Source organism: Dermochelys coriacea, chromosome 1 (genome assembly GCF_009764565.3).
Source record: "Dermochelys coriacea isolate rDerCor1 chromosome 1, rDerCor1.pri.v4, whole genome shotgun sequence".
Classification (NCBI taxonomy): Eukaryota; Metazoa; Chordata; order Testudines; family Dermochelyidae; genus Dermochelys; species Dermochelys coriacea.
The window spans coordinates 326798748-326815980 of record NC_050068.2 but is presented as its reverse complement, the minus strand read 5'-3'; the positions used below and the strand labels follow the sequence as shown (position 1 = coordinate 326815980).

At 39.8% G+C, this 17233-nt stretch overlaps 1 protein-coding gene across 6 annotated transcripts in view; it reads right to left on the bottom strand.

The window, feature by feature from the left end:
* Window positions 1-17233, bottom strand: part of ATXN7L1 (ataxin 7 like 1) — a 204230-nt gene that overhangs the window by 131404 nt on the left and 55593 nt on the right. For 4 of the 6 annotated variants that reach the window (XM_038416750.2, XM_043497164.1, XM_038416771.2 and 1 more), the window contains exon 3: window positions 3269-3373. The exons of 1 other annotated variant lie outside the window; for it this stretch is intronic. In XM_038416750.2, the coding sequence (XP_038272678.1) occupies window positions 3269-3373 (105 nt within the window). Of the gene's footprint in view, window positions 1-369; window positions 418-3268; window positions 3374-17233 lie in introns of those variants that run through there. One more of the 6 variants, XM_043497171.1, reaches the window with a different exon arrangement.

Here is a 17233-nt window from a genome sequence, read left to right as displayed (position 1 = left end):
CCTACATAGATACTATCTGAGTACCTCAAAACAGTAAACTTTGACTCAGTTACCTATCTGAAAAATGGGGATAATACTTCTCTACATCACAGGGCTACTGCAAGGATGAGAGTCATTTTAAGAGACTTGCCCACAGACACACAGGAAGTCTGTGCCAGAGATGTGAATCAATATATCCAAAGTCCCAATCTTGTGCCTTAACCACAAAACCATTCTTACTTCGTCAACTGTTTTGCTGACTGTCTTCAATCATTCAAAAAGAATCAGGCAAAAAAACCTTTACTTAAGCTAAGCTGGTTTGTGTCTACCTTACCATGCAAGGTGTTTTACAATTTTTTTTTTTGTTATATACCTATAACAGTACTATACCTAGTACTGAAGTAAGGCTCAAAAGTCTTAGTTCCCAGGGGCATGCCTTGAACCTTTTAAAAAGAAAAGTAGATTAGCTAATTTTCTGTCTTTGAGTATAGTATGTGATTTTAATTATATATACTTTTTTTTTGGTCACCAGCTCAGCCATTCCATTCTTAAGTTCCTTCAGAATTCTTGAATACAAACCATCTGGCCCTGGCGACTTCTTGTTTTTTAAATGATCATTTCCTTCCAGCACTTTTTGTCAGCTCAGTTTCTTACAGTGACCCATCTTTATCCACAAAGAATAGGTCTGGGTAGGTATTCAAAATTCCTCTACAGTGACTGCAGAGGCAAAAAGCTAATTAGCTCCTTAGCAATGTCCTTAACTACACTTTTCAGAGTAGCAGCCATGTTAGTCTGTATTCGCAAAAAGAAAAGGAGTACTTGAGGCACTGTAGAGACTAACAAATTTATTTGAGCATAAGCTTTTGTGAGCTACAGCTCACTTCATCGAATGCATTCAGTGGAAAATACAGTGGGGAGATTTAACTACACTGCGTTTCTCTCTTTTACTCCATGGTAGTCTAGCAAATCTATTGACCTTGGAGGCTTCCTGTTTCTGACATACTTGAAGAATTCCTTGTTGTTTGCTGATTAACTTTGGCTATTAACTGTTAAAATTCCCCCTTGACCCTCCTAAGTTCCATTTTACAATTTACCTGTCATGGTTTACTTTCCTTGTTACTGAATTCACCATGCCGTATTTCCATTTGACTGATATCCTTCAGACACGAATAAAATCCGGTGCATCTTGCCATTCAATGACAAATGTTTTCCTTTTTGCTGAAGAGCATATGACATACTTTCTGTTACGGCAGTATCGTATGCCTAAATATCCCCTGTACTAATTCTAAGGATTTGAATGTAGCTTTTGATTTTAAAGTATTTTTGTCATTATTAGATTCCTCCCTTGTTTACTCTACTAGATTTCCTCATACAGTTTGCTGCACTCATGTCCCTAAGAACACATACCATTTTCTCATATATGTAACTCACATCTTGAGGGGGAAACCACAGGACTCTACTACTTTCTTGGCAAAAAATCTTCTTAATCTGTGTCAGTTTACACTGACATGCAGCTAACACTGGTAACAGATGAGAATGGATTTATGCCATTTACACTCAATTCCTTTCAGAAACTTCAGTGATCAAATGGAGAAATCGGATTATTGCTCTCGAAGGGGAGATGGGGGGGGGGGGGGGAGATATTTTGTTTCTAACAAGGATCATGTATGTCCACTTAATAGAAAGAGGGCCATCTTTCATATTTACTCCAGGTCAACATGTCATGACTGAAGGCCAGTATGTATCATGCATGCCACAGCAAGTAATTTTTAATTATCCTTGTGTAGCAATTCAGCCTACAAAATTGTTTATTCTGCATCAAGCCTTTATTAACACACTGATAAAGTGTTTACAGTTAATGTATCCATGTTATCAGTGACCATGTGGAGGCCTGTTTACCTTGGCAAAATATGAATATAATGTAGGCTGGAGGCAACAAGGGTAGAGGAGGGTGTGTGTGTCGTTCAAGAAAAATTACTAGTTACAACCCTGGAATTGGTTCTTTAAAAATAATTACATTCGTGACCCGTGCGTCTAGGTTTTGAATTTTCATGATGTTGGTACTGGAGCCCCAAGATCCTTGTGTTTGGGTATCTTGTGAAAAGGACAAGATCTGAAATGTGGCATTCATTTATTATGCTTTGTTTCACAATTCTTTTAGTAAAAACCTACCATGCTGATCTGTGGCACGTAACTGCCTGAAACATGACTTCAATTGCTTTCTGTTGGTCTTACACAGATGAATTTCTGGAGTTAACTTTTAGTAAGTGGCCCTACAAAGTGGAGGTAGTGCTTTTTAAACATTTCCTGTTCTGCAGTTCTGCTGCAGAATTCCACTTACTGAATCGCTTCCTACATACAAGACTGAACAATACGAAGGATCTATGAACTCGGTTTGCAACAGAAAAAAGTAAAATCTGACTGGGTTACCTTCAGTTTTGTTTTCCGATGCATTTTCACCTATCCCTCCTTCAGTATTAGCTACTTTTCATTGTTCTGAAATCCTCTCTCAAAAACTAACTTGATTAAGTTGAAGTTTTCAGAGGAAAACGTATGAAGCTTTCAGAAATTCATATAAAGCTCATCAGCTTAGTGTCCTGGCCAAGGCAGGCCACACCCTGCCACTCCCTTTTATTTGTATAGATCAAACAGTGGACAAATAATAAACTATGAGACTAGAACTTGGGGTGAAGTTTTGCAGGAAATGCCCAAAAGCAGCTTGCTCAAGTAAAATAAAAAATGTGTTTCAAACAAAATGAGCTCTGATTTCAAATAGCAAAATAAGGATACATTTGTATTCTTGCCATTAGCAGGCTAATTTAGAAAAAGAATTTGCACATTTCTACAACTCCTGGTATTATTAAAGCTTTTACTGTATTACACGTAACTTGCAAAAGATCAATCTTCATTTCAAACTTCCTAAATACAAATCCTTGAGACCTTTCCTTCTGTGTTCTGGTTACAATTGACCCAACTGCTCAACTTTGACAGAGACCATTTCAAAGTTACATCAAAATAGTTTTGGTTTAGTTAGTATCTAGTTACAGGTACTGTATTATCTAATTTGTTATAATAGGTTCAATTTGAGAAGCTTCTGGGATAATTATTTTAACTTTCCCTAAGAAACTCATACCTGTTTTCAGGCATTTGCAACGTTCTGCACTGAAAACAGACATGATGACAAGAGGATTACCTTTGCAATGCCTCTGTCATGATTGTACTCAATGATTCTTATGAGAACCATACACTGATCTGGCACTGTAATCCAGGAATGAAAATTTTCACTTACCGCAGTGCGACTGGAAAACCTGTGGCTTGACTACCTGATTGCAGATATTGCACACTACTAGATAGAAATCGTCATGAGCTGGATAATGGCCAAATAAGTGCATATCTGTGGGAAAGTTAAAAAATATATACAAGTATTAGAAGTTATGCGTTAAGAGTATATTTAAAAGAAATTAAAGATACTGTAGGATTACTAGTATTATATTTGTAAAACCAAAAACTACGTAATATTCTCTGTAAGGACAGTGTTGGTGGTATGTTATCAGAATAGATCTTTGCCAGCTCTAATTTCTATGATCCTTTATTTAAGCTGTGGACAGAACATCTTATTCTGATTATCAGAATACAAGAAGCAGCACCCCTGTCTAAATACTTATCGGAAATAAATGCAATACTGAACAAAGCACTCAAGAACACGTTGTACGGAACAGTCTTGCACTGGGAAAGGACTCACTAAATGAAATATTTATATGTCTTTCCATCTCTAATTTCTGTTAGTATTTCAGCAAACAAGGAGCATGAGTTCTGCAGCTTGGCTCTCTGTAGACTATTAGCAGATGCTACTTTTTAAGAATTAGAGATAGGACCCAGGAGCCAAGGATCTCCAAAGTAGCATTTTCCATTGACCTACTGGGAAACTCCATGAAATCTATCAGTGTTAGGTAAATGAGACCCTTTGTTTTCAGTTTTACTGATTTTTACTGAAAATTCCCCAGCTTTTACAAAAGCTACTATTTTTACCAATTTTCACCCAAATTTGTATTGCTCAAGTACGTGAAAATATTGATTATGTTAAGACAATCCAATACATTACATTAGGTAGACACGGTTATGTTAGTAATAAATTAGTCTAAGTGTAAATGCAAGGCTGTCAGATAAAGAAAGAAAATGTATTGGAAGAGATACACACACGCACATGCATTTGTACATACCGTTAATGAGCAGTCCATGAAATAAACCACAGCATTAAATTACTTAATACTCTTACTTTTCTCTATTTATGGCTTTTTTCTCTCTTCTCCCACCCCCAACACTAACCTCAATATTTACCCAGAGAACTGTGCATCCATTTTCACCCATTTTTTAAAATTTTTGTAACAAACACTGATAACTTTCTGAACCTTAAAAAAACAACAAATGAAAATGAAAGGCCTCGTAGGTAGGTAATGGTAGATTCTTTTGGGCAAACAATGAATACGCTGCTGGACTGTCAAGTGCCTCTCCGAGTATCAACAATGTCAACTGTGGTCCATGCTACCCCTCAGGACAGGTCCATGACTTATTCAAAGATGTCACATGATGGTGCCTTAGCACTACTTACTGCATCTGAAAGATCTACTCGAAAGATTGTCAATACTGTTTCTGATGCAGGTTCCTTAAAAGGTAGCTTTCAATTCAGCACGGCTTTGCCATTTAAAAGACAAACTCCATTTACTTAAATTAAAATTAAACATTAAAAAAACCTTCTAGTGCAGGACCACCACAAAAATTAAATGGCTCTGAAACACTCAAAATACCAGCTGAGAATGATAAACAGAAGAACGTTTAAATATCAATTCTCTAATATATTTGTGACCTGTCTGTAAGTCTTATAACTTATGTTTATTCAGACAAGTAACTTTCAGTGGGTGAATTGATACATTACCAAAGTTGTTTCATTGTTTCTTGATAATGGTAGTGCCAGAATGGTATGTTTTAATTAAAAATTGAGTCATGTTCCGTACTGCCCCGTAGGAAAGCCCACAATTCGATGCCTAGGACTAATATCATTCTTGAGGTTGAAAGGGCTGGGAGCGAGTGTTTTCAGTCTCTCAGAGAGCAAGGGATGGGAAAGAGCAGCGTTAGTGGATTTTAAGAGATTCTGATTCAACTATGGTTGGCAAGAACCAGGCCCCCCTCAGTGACAGACAATATAAATCAAGAAGAGATACTAAAGGCCAGGATGTGGAGGAAAGCAAAAGCCCCATTCTATACTGATATTACAAAGTCACGAGACCTGGTTACAACATAGTCAAAGGTTATAGTTCAGATGAGACCTAACTGTGGCCCCTTAACCAAGCTAAAGCCTTATATTTTCCAGGGTTTTAGCATTGTTATCAGGACATATACCACACTATAAATAAACCATATTGTGATTTAATCCCCTAACTAGTCACAGTTTTAGTGCAGATGGGACCAACATTGCATACTAACCCCTATTCCTCTTCACAGCTATTCGTTTTACTGCTTGATAAAAGAACAATTTGGCAGGCCATTTTATTTTAATCTCATATCTAATAGGGTTATATAATTTTAAGAACTCTGGAGGCCACTCCTTCTGCTTTAGCCTGAGGATGAAGTTATTGATCTTAAGAACACTTTACATTGCAGTACAGATATAGCAATGCTAAAGCCAGGGTTTTGCTACTGATTCCCCATTTGTAGATTCCCACTGTCAGAACCTCGTAACTCCACGATAAGGATTCTCTCACCAGTCTGAAACTTGGCACAAGCTCTCAGCTCAAGAATCATCCATTACATTACATTTATGAAATGTTTCAGCCTCGTTATAAAGTTTATAAGAGTTTGGGGAAAAAAAGTTTTCTTACTCTTGCTTCACCTCTCCAAGCTCATCATTAGAAGCAAGCTCCCGAAACATCAGGATACACTAATTCAAAGCGGCACCAGACCCTGCCAGAGCAACTGATTCAAAACCTGCAGACATATCTCCACTGCTACAATGATCAACACCCTCCACAACACAGCTTTCAAGCTCCATATGTCCTTCACATGCCTATCACAACGTGTGGCATATTTCATCCATTGCACTAAATACCCCAATAGCAAGTATGTGGGTGAAACCAGACAATCACTACGCTCTCAAATGAACTCACTCAGGAAAATGACAAAAAACAAAGACATCATCTGTGAGCGAACACTTTCTAAAAAGTGATCACTCTGTATCTGACCTACCAGTCTTCATCCTCAAAGCCCAAGAGCCGGAGAGCTTCAATTCATAACTTTGCTAGACGTTAAAAATCCTGGACTGAATAGAGGCACTGGATTTATGGCCTATTACAACAATCAATAACCTACTAACTACCTCCCCTCCCCGCCTCCTTTCCCCTTATATCTGGAATGGCGTTAATGGGCCACTTCGCCTTGCATATCTCTTGAAATGTATGTTAACTAATTGTGCTAAACACACTGTTCCACCTTGTATTGAGCTGTGACACTCTGATTAAGTTTCCCAGACCTGAAGAAGAGCTTTGTTTAAACTCAAAAGCTTGTGTCTCTCACCAACAGAAGTTGTTCCAATAAAAGATATCACCTCATCCACCTTGTCTCTCTAATATCCTGGGACTAACACGGCTACCACAACACTACATATACTATAAAAAACAGATACACACACACAGATTTATCACTTCCCAAATAAAAAAGTACAGATAATATTTAAGAGTTACGTTTTGTCGCCATTCTAAATTCTTTAAGCTTTTTTAAGCCTCAGAATATATACCATATACTAGGCCTTCAAAACTTGCCCAGTTCTGGGACTTATGTTAGTAGAAGTCCAGCTGTGAAAAATTACTAAAAAACAGAAGGAGTTAATACTCCAAGAATCTATCAAAGGACATGATAGAATTAGAAACCAGGCCAGGTCACAGTATCAGAGAAGCAATTGCATCTTCATCACACACAATATTGGGGTGGGGAATGAGGGGACTATTAATAGTACATAGCACCAATAGCAGTTTTTGTAGTACTGAGATGGCAGAAGTGGAGAAAAGGGTGAAATGAATTGCACAGAAAGTGCAGAGAAAAAAAAGAGACAGAAAAGTCCTATGCCTCCTATGGCACCAAAGGGGGGGGAATGTGCTTGACAAATGCTGAATGGTTTCAGAGTTGGTATAGTTGAGTTGGTCCCAGGATACTAGAGAGACAAGATGGGTGAGGTGATATCTTTTATTGGACCAACTTCTGTTGGTGAAAAAGAAATGTTTGAGCTTACACAGAGCTCTTTTTCAGGTCTGGGAAAGTGTTTGAGATCCAATAGAAGATGTGACTTTACCCACCTTATGACTCAAACATTTTTAAACACAGATGTAGCTTGCATAGTTTGGTGGTCTAGTGTGAACAGGAATTTTCTTTTTTCAATTTAAATAACCATGTTTGCCATAAATAACCATGTGTCAGGGACCAAGATCTTGAGCTCTGGTCCATAGTGCTCTTAGAGGCTAGTAAGTTCCAATTTGCTATCCAGTGACCTGTTAGCAGATGCCAGAATAGAAGCTGAACTCTGACAAAGGACTGCAGGCCTGGAATCTGATTGGCAGAATGCTGGCAGTCCTTATTGATTCACAACTTCTTTATAAACCCAGCACAGGAACAGGAAATTGTCCCTACAACTGGGATCTCCCTGCTTCAGACTGTTTACCCTGCAATACCTACTCCTTCTACTTGCTACTGATCTGGTAACCTGACCCTGCCCGTCTCCTAACACCTGACTCTTGGTTTTGTCCTCTGGTTTGCCTTGGATTCTGACCTCCGGGTATCTGACCTGGATTGATTCCCGACTCCTGCTCTTACCATGAAGTCAGACCACCATGCCCTGGTTGTGACACCATGATTGCCAAAAATCAAGCTATTTCTTTGATGGATAAAAGCACTTGGCCATTGTCTTTGTCTGGAACAAGACTGCAGCCTCCCATTTCCTTCTGGCAGCTGGTTGGCCAAGCCTGTGAAAGCCTACACTCGCCTCAATAGCATTTCTCTGTCTATAGGTAACAAATAACTTTTAAACCCTGCATTTAATCGATTCCAAATGTTCGGGGAAGGTTCTTGGCATGAGTGGCCAGAACTCTATTGACTTCTGGGAAAAACTGGAAAACTGAGATGGGAAAAATAGGGTTTAACTGGAGCCCCATGCCATCTTGTTAGTATAGACACAGCTTCAAGCACTTCTACAGTCCTCTGTAGATAAAACAGCTGGCTGAGGGCCCCTCAGCATAACAATACCCCATCTCCTCTTTGCCTGTCCTCCCACAGAGTGTATCATGTTGACACCCAGAATGATGTCTCTCTCAGATGAAAAATAATAATAATAGAGAGAAGGGAGAAAAGAGGGTCAGGGGAACGTGGGGAATGGGGGCACGCACACCAAACTCCTCGTGGGGGGATGATGACTGGAGGACTCTGGTATGGGGAGAAGGAGGAGGAGGGGGCCACACAGAGTCCCTTGCATAGAAGAAAGGTATGAAAGGGAGTGCACAGAGAGCCCCTGTCATGGAGGGAAATGGCAGAGTGGGGAATGGGGACAGATAGAACCCCCACCATGGGCTGGGGAAAAGACTGGGGTGGCATGGAGGAGATTGGAAGTCACAGTGAGTCTCTCAAACAGAGAAGGATGGCACACAGGGAGCTTGTGGGGGGGAAAGGAGGGATGCAAGGAGACACTGGTGCATGCAATCAGCTCAGCCCACACAAGCTACGAAGTGCACAACCCTCTAGCGTATATGCTCTTAGCAGCCAATGAGCAGGTTGGGATCCTTTCAATGAATGCAGTGTCATCCATTTTCATACCAGAGTTCACAGCCTTCGTATGGGAGGTCTTCAATTGTTGTCTGAACTTCCTTTGAGATGCCTGAAAACTAGCCAGGATGCTCTCCCCATGGCAATAGAAATTGCCATGGATTTTGCTATGGTATTGAGGCATATATAGTGGCCTGAAAGGATGATCTGGCTACCAGCTGCCCTTCAAATTACTGATTATTGGATGCACTTCCAACTGTGGCTTGAACGGTGCCTAAGAGATACTCAGTACCGCCGCAATGGTAGTAGCCAGCATCATAGTGGAAACATTCAGCACCTACGAGAGTAATGACAACTATAGCTCAGCTTATACTTAGAGATCTCCCAGTACTGTGAATGATCTTGCTACTGAGACAGATGGTGCCCCAAAAGCAGAGCAGGGGATTACAGTATCAGAGTGGAGAGTGCCAAAGTGATCATGTCACTGTTGACTCTGTACCAGAGGCAGTTAGACCCATCTCCCAAGATGGTGTTGAAGACAAAGTACCATGTGCCCTCAGGGCCCCAAGAGCACCCAGTTCAGGCCATTAAGTCCACATAGACTATGATTGGTGAGGCAGTTTAAATCTCTTTTTGCTTGGGTCAACTGAAGGAGATCTACCCCGACATTTCCCAGAGGAGCATGACTCTTTTCTATCACCAGCCAAAGCTTTTCTCAGGGCAGGGGCGCCATTTCAGATGGGGGGGGGCAACTTTAATCGTGATTCCTGGGGCTACTTAGGCACTTAAAACACTAGTTTTTTGGAAGATAACTTAGCAATTAGCTGACAGGAGCCCTGTATCTAATTCCTTTATATAAAAAAAAAGAAAATTAAATAAATATTAGACCCACTCAGCTCTAACAACATCATGTTCTGACATCTTATGGCAAAGTCACTTAAGGGACACTGGTTAGGTTTAAAATTTTAATGTATATTCTTACTTTATTACTAACTCTGTGGAGAGAGAGACCCCGTCAGGACCCCTGGGTTCTATCCCAGCTCTGGGAGGAGAGCAGGGTCTAGTGGGTTACAGTGGGGAGCAGATATATCTGGGTTCTATATAAGAACATCAGAATGGCCATACTGGGTAAGACCAATGGTCCATCTAGCCCAGTATCCTGTCTTCCAACAGTGGCCAATGCCAGGTGCCCCAGGGGGAATGAACAGAACAGATAATCAACAAGTTGTCCTGTTGTCCACTCCTAGCTTCTGACAAACAGAAGCGAGGGACATGCAGAACATGGTGTTGGATCCCTGCCCACCCTGGCTAATAGCCATTGCTGGACCTATCCTCCATGAACTTATCTAGTTCTTACTGGAACACTGTTATAGTTTTGGCTTTCACAACATCCCCTAGCAAAGAGTTCCACATATTGACTGTGAAGAAATTATTTTTTTTTGTTTTAAATCTGGTGCCTATTAATTTCATTTGGTGACCCCTAGTTCTTATATTATGTGAAGGAGAAAATAACACTTCCTTATTCAATTTTTCACACCATTCATGATTTTATAGACATCTATCATATCCACCCTTAGTCATCCAAGCTGAAAAGTCCCAGTCTTTTTAATCTCTCCTCACACAGAAGGTGTTCTATACCCCTAATCATTTCTGTTGCCCTTCTCTGTACCTTTTCCAAATCCAGTACATCTTTTTGAGATGGGGTGACCAAATCTGCATGCACTATTCAATATGTTGGCGTACCGTGGATTTATGTAGAGGCAATATGATATTTCTCTCTTACTATCTATCCCTCTCCTAATGATTTCCAATATTCTGTTAGCTTTTTTAATTACCACTGCACATTGAGCAAATGTTTTCAGAGAACTATCCACAATGACTCCAAGATTTCTTTATGGATGGGTTCAACTAATTTAGACATTATCATTTTGTACGTATAGTTGGAATTATATTTTGCCAAGTGCAACACTGAACTTCTTCTGCCTTTGTGTTGCCCAGTCTCCCAGTTTTGTGAGATCCCTTTGTAACGCCTCACACTTGGCTTTGAACTTAATTATCTTGAGTAATTTTGTATCATTACAATCTCACTGCGTACCCCTTTTTCCAGATCATTTATGAATATAAATGAGGCATGGGCGAGTAGACCCCTCCAACAAAACTCGGAGGGGGGGGCTAGAGCCCTCCTCTGTCCCCCCTAAATGGCGACCTGTCTCAAGAATCTAACTGCCCTATTTCATTTGCAACCACCGCTATCACAGATGACAGACTCGGGAGATAGCTGTTGATCTGGAGCTCAGGGCACTTCTGGACTCAGATTGATCTGGTACAGGAAGGTCTTGCTTGCCTAGGTTCAAGGCAAGCCACAAAGAGCTATCCAAAAGTTTGAGGTCAGCCTCTCTCGCTTTCTGGTCCTTTTAGAAAAGACCTACAGATGGAACATTTATTGGGGATATGCCCCAACTTAGGAGGGGGAGAGGTAAAAGAGAAAAAAATTACACAATTCCTGTATTCCCTCTGGCCTGTGGCTTCCCTAAGGTAGATCTGCTCCCTGCCTCCAACCCTACTTTTAATAGTTCAGAGAGAGCCCATGAAATACAGCCACTCCTTCAGAGAGAAAAAATGGGGAATCATGTCTGCCAATGCTTCCGACAACATGGATAGGCTCAACCAACCAAAGAACCAGAGCAATCACCTAAACTTATCTAATCAGTTGTACCTAAACCAGTCCAGCTCAAAACTTGTAGGGGGGGGAGGGGGGAAGCACAAACATTTGTCACAATATATTTTCAGACATCTTAATGAGAACAAAAATCTTTGCACAAATTTTAACTCAAGAAATACAAACTATAAAATTGCCTCCACTGTCAAACTCAAAAAAACAAGAATATTTTGATAAACAAAATGTCTTGTTACAAATACTTTGACCAAATCTAGTTCTCATACGGTAAACCTTTCACATACTACTGTATCTTTATCATCTGATAATTTACCAAAATTGCCATAGAACGTATTTATATAAGACCACAGCCTGTGTTTGAAAATTAAGTATTTGAGTAATAGCATGTAATATTGTCCGACATAATAATATTATGTGTCATACCCATGTGAGTGTGGCAAAAGGTAGGAGGGCAAAGGATGGTAAAAGTTGACTGTAGAAATCCTGACTTCTATAGAATAAAGTCATACGATCAATATTTCTATTAACATATTTTATTGCATTTTTTCAGAGAATAAGCCTTACTGTACTAGGGAATTCTTGTGTTTATAGTTTTTATATTAATAACAGTTCTAAACAATAAGGTAGCTGTATCCATAACATGATCCAATTTTGCCAGACTTTATTTTAGTAAAAGATGCATTAAAAAACAGAAATCACAGAAAACAAAGAAAATATGTTGCCTTTGCAGAGTGGCACCAACATTCTGCAGATCTCAGATATAATTTTTAACTTTCCATCATAATACACATAGAAAGTAAGGATTACTTGTAGTAACAATCAAGGTCAGATGACTTATATGAAGTTCCTTCTCTACATGTTGAACACAATATACATAATCAGTTACATCTAAGCGTATAGAAAAATTCAGGAAAAGAATGATCTCTCTACTGCAGAGTTAAACATGATCAAAGTACTTCTCTGTTTAATAAGTCAGTTTTGAAGTGGAACTTGTTTAGATTGACAAAAATGTCACATTGATAGGTATGCTCAAAAACATCCATCAACCTAGACCCTCAGTTAGAGATCTGAAAAACTCTAGGGCTAGAAATCCGTTAGATATATTCTCTCCCACTCTAGATCAATGACAGTGAAAGAGAAAACCCTTTCGATATACAAGATCACTTTTACAAAAATCTATTCTGAGTGATTTGAGAGGTGGATTGAAACGAAAACACAATACAAAGACAACTGCACTGTGTTATACAAGCATGTTTAACTGCTCCCTGAATAGGTAGTATCTTCTTATGTTAGAAATAAGTGTCCACTCCTTCTATCCAATATAAGTTTTATTACAAGTAACATTCTCCTTTTGTGAAAAGAGGTGAAGTTGCTTCAGTAGTTAGTTGATATTGGTTTCCTATTATTCTTGAAAATGCCAGATCCTATATGAATTTTCAAGGGCTGGACAACTATAAAGATTAAATGTTAATTACCTTGTTACCAAAAACACACATTTTTATGAACTGAATAAAATTAAGATTTAAGGGAAAAAATGACTTGTCTTATTTTATAAAATGAAATATCATAACAAGAACTTAATTTTCCATGGACAGAATGCTTATCACTGAAGAGGTACAAGACATCACTTGAGAAAGCCAATGGACATGAGCAGCGCATTGATATGACCCAAGAGAGTTCAAGAAGTTCAGAGTGTAAGAGGTCTAATTGTTTGGGACATTAAGGGCATATCTACACTGCCCTTAATGAACTACAGGTGTATGGATAGCAGTGCGCATCAAAGTGCTGCCCTGTAACTCTTCTGTGCAGATGCTGCAGGTTCACACTAAAAAGTTCCTACTTCTCGATAATGTGCCGCTGTTTGAAGAGGATTAAGTTAATGAGATCTAGGAACATTTTAGTTCATGCCCACAGCACCCACACAGGGGAAATACAGGGCAGCACTTTGGTGCGCACCACTATTCACACCTTTGTAGTATGAACTGCAGGGCAGTGTAGACGTGCCTTAAGTCCCAAAAAGAGAAGAAATTTGGGTACACAATAGATATAGTAATCATGGCAATTCAAATTGTGAAATGTTAGCTCTGGCAAGTGAAAAGACCATGGGTGTAATTTTCAAGAGTCCTTGTTTGACTTGGGAATTCAAGTCCCAGCAAAAATCAATATGATTTGTGGTTCTAAGTCATTTAGGTGCCAAGTGCTTTTGAAAATCTCATCCTAGTTGAGCTACATTTTAATCAAATGCAAGTGGGTTTCTTTTCTGAACAAACAAAGTAAAGCAAGATTGAAGTCACTAGTGTAGAAATCAAAGAAACAAAATTAGATGAATTAGACCAAGTTCTTCTTCTTCAGGTAAGAGACTGGGTATTCATACAGCACTGAGTACAACTGATCCCCAGTCCTGATTGGAACCCTTTGGATGCTAACATAATACAAATAAATCAAAGAACCAAAAACAATGCAAATTAACACACAAGTAATTAAGGAGAAGAAAGCAGAGGGCAAATGACTTTTCAACAAAGGCACTGAGGGCTTGTCTACATTAGAAAATCAGATCGACCCAGCTACAGTTGTTCAGGGGTGTTAAAAAACCCCACACCTCTGAGGAATGTAGATAAACCGACCTAAATCCCAGTGTAGACAGCGCTAGGTTGATGGAAGAATTCTTGAACCCCTCCTGTCAAGTGTAGACATAGACTTAGGCTACACCTACACTAGAAACTTAAAAGCGCTGCCACAGGAGTGCTCCCACGGCAGCGCTTTTAAGTGTGAGTGTGGTCACACGTGAGCGCTGGGAGAGAGCTATCCCAGTGCTCCTGGTAATCCACCTCCACGAGAGGAATAGCTCCCAGCGCTCAGAGCCTGCCCACACTTGCACTTTAAAGCGCTCAAACTTGCTGCACTCAGGGGGGTGATTTTTCACACCCCTGAGCCAGCAAGTTAGAGCGCTATAAAATGTAAGTGAAGACAAGCCCTAAGAAGCCAAAGACAGAACAGTGGCCAAGGAGAGTGGAAGAGAACCACCAGAAAGAAAGAAGAGGCAAGTAATCTTCACCAGGAAAGAAGAGCCTGGGTGGTGACACCTCTGACTCAAATAACTGAGAACGGTATGCTGCCTCCCAGGTGCTAAGGCTAATTAAATCAATTTAGGATGCTGGAGATATTAAATAATGTTGGGAATTTCCCATTAATTATAGTTTACACAGAAACCAGTGTCAACACTGACTGAAGGTTTAATTATTGCACTGCCTGACTGGGAATGGCTAGACATACTTGTGAAGAGTATCCAAGGTGGGAGTGGATTGATCTTCTCAGAAACCCTACCACAGGGGTAGTCAATAGGCACACCACGGGCCAAATCCAGACTCCCAGCTGCTTTAGAATGGACTCCAAAATCTTTTTATTTACTTACAATTAGCATTATTGTTTTTTAAAATTTTCTCTGGAGTCTGGACCTTGACTATAACCTTGACCAAGAAATGTGGACCTTGACAAAAAAATTGACCATCTGTGCCCTACCAGTTCCAAGTGCTAGAAAACCAAGGAAAATTGGTACTGGACTCAGTGGTGTAAAGAGACATTTTGGATTCACAGCACTAGAATGGCTTCTGTGATGAGAACCTGTTTAAATCTGAATTGGTTTGGATCAAACTGAACAACCAATCATTTAAGTAACTTTTCTGTATGAAATGTTCTAGTTTTTTAAAATGAAAAAATATCTGAAAAGGAGTTTTTCTCCAGAACTTTGAAGGCCTACTGAATTACAAATGGTGCATGTACATTTCAAAAACTGAACCATCTGGCTCAACAGAATCAGAACTTCCAGTACCACACATACCTTAGGAGGTCCACAAGAGATTTTCAAAGATGCACATCTTTAGGATGCATCCTGAACACCTATAAAGACAATGGGATCCTCTCCCCTCAACTCCTTCACATCTTAAAAGATTTAGAGGCTGAAGCAATAACTAAATGCACATTTTCCCTCACTGAATTTTAAGGAATTTTAGTACTCACTTATTTTATCCTGTTTCAAAGTAGCAGCCGTGTTAGTCTGTATTCGCAAAAAAGAAAAGGAGTACTTGTGGCACCTTAGAGACTAACAAATTTATTTGAGCATAAGCTTTCGTGAGCTACAGTATGCATCCAATGAAGTGAGCTGTGGCTCACGAAAGCTTATGCTCAAATAAATTTGTTAGTCGCTAAGGTGCCAAAAGTACTCCTTTTCATTTTATCCTAGGAGTTTATAAACAACATAACTTGGGCAGGTGTCCAAAAGTGCACAGGAGGGAGATCATCTACTTATGGAGGTCTCACTTCACCATTTGAACTCCTTACAGTGTGTAAGAGAGCCTTCCCACCAACCTTTTTGCATTTTAAATGGTCTGAAGCCGAGACCATTCCTCCAGCCCAAGATGTCCCTGCCTTTTTGCAGCAATACATTTGACTAGATTTTTCACTAGGCAGCTAAGTTAGCTCCATAATTCTTGTGCAGTGAAGCCTTCCTCAGCTCAACACTAAATTTACCGTCTTACTGTATGTATACTCAGTTAATGATTTGCAAAGGCATTTAAATTGATCAAATCAAACCCAGATTCTTCTGGAACACAGAAAGTTGCTCCTCCTGACTGCTATTTCCTTGCCAACTACAATTTTCTAAATTTCGTTTGTAGGGCAGATTTTAAAAAAAATTTCTTTTTACCTATGGACTGAATCCAAGCCTAAAAAATTCAGCATAAAGTCTTGAACAGTTCAGTAAGGTGCAGGTTACTTAATTGGAAACTGTTGTGTAACCTTTACTTTAAGGGAGTTTAATTTTAAGTCTTAAGGAGCTGCTGCACCTATTATAATGTGTTGCATACCAGACTCTCAGATTGTGGGTGGGACCTGAAACTCGTCTTTGTTTACAACTTTAAAAATAAAATGCCTTCGTCTTTCTTTCAGAATTCCTTTACACTTACTCTAGCTCCAACTACAGTCTTTCCCATGCTCCCAGCAAGGCTGCCAGGAATCAGGAGGGTTCCCCCTGCTGTAATTCCTTCAATTGTACCAACACTAACCAAAGCTATCATATCTTCTCTGCTTTCAATGCTCCTTATTCTAATGTCCAGTTGTGTTGAGTTGCAAAAGAAGAAGAGATAGAGGCAGTAGCCACCTTAGGGTTGTGATGGCACAGAGGTGACGGAAGCAGAGGCTCAAGGGAATGGGAGGATGAGCTGAGAAAGATGGGAGAATACAAGGGGAGTAATGGGATGCAGGAACATAATGGATGATATTGCTCCAGGTTCCATCTCAATACATCCTGAAGACTCATGGCTCCCACTGTCTGCCAACAACTCTTCTGTCCAGGTTGACCCAGGTTCTCCATCTGCCTTTAACCCACCCTCTTCCTCCACACTGTCCCAAGCTTGCATGTTTAATTGAAACCTCTCAAAGAAGGGTTATGCTTTAGTTGATCTATGTGAATACTGTCTCTAGTATATGTGCAAAGGATGGGGTCTCAGGTCATCTGCTCTGAGCAAAGTGGGTGGGATGGTATATAAAAAAGAGGTGGTAAACTCACTTGGACAAGATGGCTGGATTCTATGTTTAATTATGGTCTGTGAGCTAGGGTATAGCTCTCTATATATACACATTAACTTCCAATTACGTGAGTGGGAGGTTTGCACAGAGATTAATGGGAGAATACCGTATTTACATAGGTTTCAGAGTAGCAGCCGTGTTAATCTGTATTCGCAAAAAGAAAAGGAGTACTTGTGGCACCTTAGAGACTAAAAT